At 36.7% G+C, this 5,098-nt stretch overlaps 2 protein-coding genes across 5 annotated transcripts in view; one reads left to right on the plus strand and one right to left on the minus strand.

Moving 5' to 3' along the window:
- Window positions 1-390, minus strand: part of LOC121911449 (cytochrome P450 3A30-like) — a 10,723-nt gene extending 10,333 nt beyond the window's left edge. The window contains exons 1-2 of the mRNA XM_042432938.1: window positions 236-390; window positions 1-94 (exon numbers count right to left, since the gene is read on the minus strand). Of these exons, the coding sequence (XP_042288872.1) occupies window positions 1-94; window positions 236-306 (165 nt within the window). The 5' untranslated portion in view covers window positions 307-390. The remainder of the gene's footprint in view (window positions 95-235) is intronic.
- The window catches only part of mrpl57 (mitochondrial ribosomal protein L57), a 25,796-nt gene extending 21,149 nt beyond the window's left edge, over window positions 1-4,647 (plus strand). For 3 of the 4 annotated variants that reach the window (XM_042432941.1, XM_042432940.1, XM_042432942.1), the window contains one exon: window positions 4,143-4,647. In XM_042432941.1, coding sequence (XP_042288875.1) covers window positions 4,158-4,469 — 312 coding nt within the window. In that variant the 5' untranslated portion in view covers window positions 4,143-4,157 and the 3' untranslated portion in view covers window positions 4,470-4,647. Of the gene's footprint in view, window positions 1-1,261; window positions 1,501-4,142 lie in introns of those variants that run through there. The other variant, XM_042432939.1, reaches the window with a different exon arrangement.
- The last annotated feature ends 451 nt before the right edge of the window (window positions 4,648-5,098 follow it).

Genomic DNA, 5,098 nt, shown 5'->3' on the forward strand with positions numbered 1-5,098 from the left:
CTTTCTGAAGTACATCAGTGTTCCAACAAAAGGCAAAGGCCTTGGTCCGGGGATTCCCAGCTTTTTAAAAAAACTATATGGCCAAATGCCATACCTACATTATAATAAGAAAGAATTGTTACACAAGCAGGGATCATTACATAACAACAGATTGACAAACAATCACCATGGTAAGATTGTAGATCAGCCATAAAAATGCCTGCAAGTTGCAGAAAAAGGTACAGAAATTACTCACAGCAATAACAAGCCGAAAAAGAGAGCCAGTAAAGTCCAGGTGGTTGCTGAAAACATTGCGAAGAAAAACATTTTGACTGTGTGCAGAGGGAAATCAGCTGAGGACAAACTGGGGAAAATGAAGAAATGCTCTTCAAAACAAGCCACCTTATCTGCCCTGAGGGGGAGGGGCCTGGAGGCGGGAGGCAGGGAGAAATAAGTGTTTATGTAGCCTAACTCATAAAAATCCATAACTGTGGGATGTGACACAAGATACTAAATAAATGGACTTACAAGACAAAAATGAACAATAAAAGTGAAAAGAAACACAATTATGTCAATAATGTAATGTTATTCAGTTAAATAATTGTGCCATTTTTGCGGCAGAACTCAAACAACCATCCATAAAAACCTTCACCAGCAGGTCACTTTCACTGGACTTTACATTGTACCAACCTCCAGTGTTACATAATTTAATTATTTATTGCACATGTCACATTTAATTTTTGCACTTGACCCCATTTTTTGGTCTGCAGCACAGTCCATATCTCCTTTGTACAGTCAATATTTCATCTTCTTTATATCCCATTTCAAAACTATTGTTATTCCATTCTGTAAAATAGATTTTAAACTTAAAATTTTCAATTAATTTTAATACTACTTTGTTCATTTTATTATTTCATTATTACTATTATTATTATCATTAGTAGTAGTAGTTGTACTGGTAGTAGTAGTAGTAGTAGCATTACCTCACTCTTGTTATATTGTTATTCTTCTATTTTATTTTTATGCTGCCTGCTTGGCTCATAAACAGATTCTGGTTCTTATTAAATTCGTGCAGATTAAAATCGCTTGTTGTGAGTTTGAGCCTTCTCCCACACCGTAGAACAAGCCGGACATACGTTCAATGACACAGATGGTAACCCTAGATTTGCGACAGATCTCGCGAGAGTGATCATTTTAACCCATACCATGATGTTTCTCTGACCCTAACCAAGTGTTTTTTGTGCCTAAACCTAACCAGATCTTAACCGCAGCGTTGTCACACCATAAAAGACAATTATTTTGTACAATGACAAACAACGCGCACAATGAAGGAGTAACGCGTACAAATCCCGCGAGACTTTCGCAAATCTATGGTTACCATCCAGACACGATACCCTCGCTTCACTTCTCGCATTTTTACCCCGTTTCCTTTGGCCCCCGTCTCATCAAACTGCCTGAATCTTGGCGTTTTTCATCTTGTCGTCGGAAAGTGAACTAGATTTGTCATATTTAGAGAGTGAGGTAAGGAACAAATGTATTTCTGTCGGTATAAAGTGTGAATTTGAAACATGCCCCTGGTCCCTAACGTTAGGCTACAGCTAAGCTAACATCACACTGCAGCACTGTCTCTGCAAGTTAATATTGAGGTCATATTTTCATTATACGGGTTTAACGAGACTTCACGTAAATAAACGAAGCTTTATTCAGCAGAGGGTGGGAACACTAATTTAATAGTCTGTTGACCTTTTAAAGGATGTTATGGTGAGTGATGCATCTTTTCTTTTAAAAGTCATGCAATCTCCTGACATTTACAGTAGACCTTTTTTACAGCTGAGATTTTGGCATGTTATAACAGGTAAAACACAGGTGAAACTAATAAATTTGAGATAGGCTGCAATTAATTAAGGTGCGTCATGTCCAGGGTCATGATACATATTGTGGTTGTATGATGGTTCAACTGGTGTGTTTTACTGGGTCACTTTAATGGAGGTGAGCCAACGTTAATGTTATCAGCTTCACCTGTGCTTCTCCTGCTATTACAAGTCAAACTCTGTGTATTCTTCTACTTTTTACTTTTAGTATGCACTGCACTTGCCCTTACATGCATGTTGTATGCATACAATTAGGACATACTACTTCATCTGTCATTGCGGCTTCCGTCGTTGTCAGTGTGGGTCAGAATAGCCAGAAAAGCATGCTGGCTTGCACTCTGCAAAATGAGACCGGATAAATAGTAACACATCCTGGTACTTTTGTGTACTGCATTTGACATACTATGTACTGGAACATACTAAATATTTTTCTGGCATACTAAATAGTATGGCATTATGGGTATCGCACCCAAAGTGTCTGGTCTAAAATACTGATTGTTGTCAGTGTTTGCTCAGGAACCTATTTAAATCAAATGTACCCAGAATTATTTTATGTTATTTACCTATTTAGTTAACAGAGGCAGTGAACATTAATAAACATTGCTGTTAATGTGCTAAAGTTGGAGAAGAGGCTATGTTTATATATATATATATATATATATATATATATATATATATATATATATATATATATATATATATGTATATGTTCATACTTATATTCATCTGTAGTACCTGGACACATGTTAAAAAGTCACCTTAAAAAAAGAATATCAGATTTAAAATGACAAAGTTATTGATAACATTTATCAGCATGCAGAGCAATGATAAAAAAGAGAATAGAATAAATGTTAGTAAACAAATATACAGGGTATTATACTACATTGTCAGGTACTGACAGTAGCAGCACCCGTTTTTTCCATGTGTCATGTAAAAATTTAACAGTTGTTACAGCCATTAAACATGATGTCACATTTTTGACTTTTTACACAATAACCTACCTAAAGTTGTAATGTGATGTCATTGTCATGCACTGCTGTAAAATTCTCATAAGCCATGACTCTTTGATGTGCCACAGTTCACTAATTAGTAACCTAATCAGTTCCTAAAGTTCAGGTCACAACCTCATGAAGTATTATCTGGGATAAACGGTTTCCAGGTTTTTTTCTTTCTTTCTTTCTTCTCATTTGATTCTCAGCAGGTTTTTTATTATTTTATATGATGTCTCTTATCTGACGTGTTGCAAGCATTTCACCCTCAAGTGAGCTGAAGGAGGCCAGACTCATGACCTGCAGCTTAACAGAGAGGACAAATTCCTCTCTGGTTGTAGTAAACAGTACATGTACACTAATCACAGTGTAATACAGTATGTAAGAGTGAATGTCAAGGCCACATGATAACATTTTATAATGGTAAAACTAGAAGTTTCCTGTTTAGAATGACAAGTCCCATCGCCACAAAAATCAAGCTAAAGGATTGTCTTTATTTCCATTTAATTGTCTCTCTAAATGGCTTAATTTTATTTTTGTAAAAAAAGAATTTAATGGCATGGTGATTTCTTAAAGTGCCTCCACACTGATGATGCACCCACACAGGTGTTTTCACTTACAGTGACTGATAAGACCTCTTCTCAGAGCTGTGTGGGTGTGCATAGACTACTCCATTAATCTCCTGTAGGGCTGAAACTAATGAATAATTGCTTTGTCTGTAAAATAATACAAATAGTGAAAAATGCCTGTTAATATCTTAGAGCTCATGGTGATGTCTTCAAATGTCATGTTTTGTCTAATCAACAGTCCAAACTGAAAAGATATTCAGTTTACCATTATGTATGACTCAGAAAAGCCTCAAATCATCACATTTGAGAAGCTGAAATCAGCTAATTTTTGCTTAAAAAAGTAACTAAAACGATTATTCGATTGTCAAAATAGTCACTAATTAATTTTCTGTTGATTGACTAATCGTTGCAGCTCTACTCTCCTGTTAGTTTTGTTGCACCTTCATCATTCCTGTTCGTACACACAGTTTGATGAACTCATGTAATTCAACATTAGCAGACGTCTGATCAGCCTGAATAATTAGAAAGACCAGTTTACAAGCCTTTAATAATACTATTAAGCTTCTGTGCTGATGTTGTAGTTGTTACAGTGACATAATTAGGACTAAATACCTCAAAATGTCTACAGTATGTACCTCTATCGAACACCTACAGTTTGATTCTGGCACATATGGTACTATTGTTATCACAGCAGTCACTAATCTTTTGTACCTGTGTTTTTATTTTCTTTTTAGATATAAAGTACCACCATGTTCCTCACCCTGGCCCTGCTGCGGAAAGGCATCCCCGGGAAGCAGTGGATCGGAAAGTATCGGCGTCCACGACAAATCACATGGCAGATGAAACGCAATATGCTGAACCACCTGGAGCGCGAGGCCGAGAACGAGTACTGGATCAGCCGGCCGTACATGACTCCGGAGCAGGAGTACAGCCACGCCGCTGAGCGCAGAGCCCAGAACTGGCTCAAGATCAAGGAGGCCAAATTCGCCAATTTTCCTGAACACAAGAGCGTCACAGATCACCTGAATCATCTCAGAATCACCAAGACATGGTCGAGTTAATGTGAGCAGTAAACTGTCTCGCTTTTGTTCAACATGTAAAGACTCTATAATACTATTTATGTATATGGAGGAAAGCTCTGTATGTCTCCTGAAAAGATACCTTGAAAAGTTGTCAACTAAGATCACAACAAACTGTTTCAACTGCATCTGTCTTTATAAAACAAATCTGTAAACAGTTTATTTGTGGTGTTATATCTAAAGCTGCAACAATTAGTCGAGTAATCGATCAGTTGAATAACAGGAAATTAATCACTAACTATTTTTGATAATCAATGAGTCGTTTTGAGTATTTTTTTAAAGGAAAAATACCGGATATTTTCAGGTTTTTTAGTTTTCTATGATCGTAAACTGATTATCTTTGGGTTGTTGACTGTTGCTCCGGACTAAATCAAACATTTCAGGTTGCATCTTGGGCTTTGGGAAACAGTGATCGCCATTTTTTTACCATTTTAAGACATTTCATAGATCAAACGACTGATCGATTAATCGAGAAAATAATTGACAGATTATTTACACCCTATCACAAAAATTGAGTCCACACTGTAACAGCACTGTAAACGCTCCACATTTCTTAGAGCTCCCTCAGATAAAAACTTCATAGCGTTCTATATCTGATCTGCGAGTCCTTA

The sequence above is a fragment of the Thunnus maccoyii genome, chromosome 14, assembly GCF_910596095.1.
Source record: "Thunnus maccoyii chromosome 14, fThuMac1.1, whole genome shotgun sequence".
Lineage (NCBI taxonomy): Eukaryota > Metazoa > Chordata > Actinopteri > Scombriformes > Scombridae > Thunnus > Thunnus maccoyii.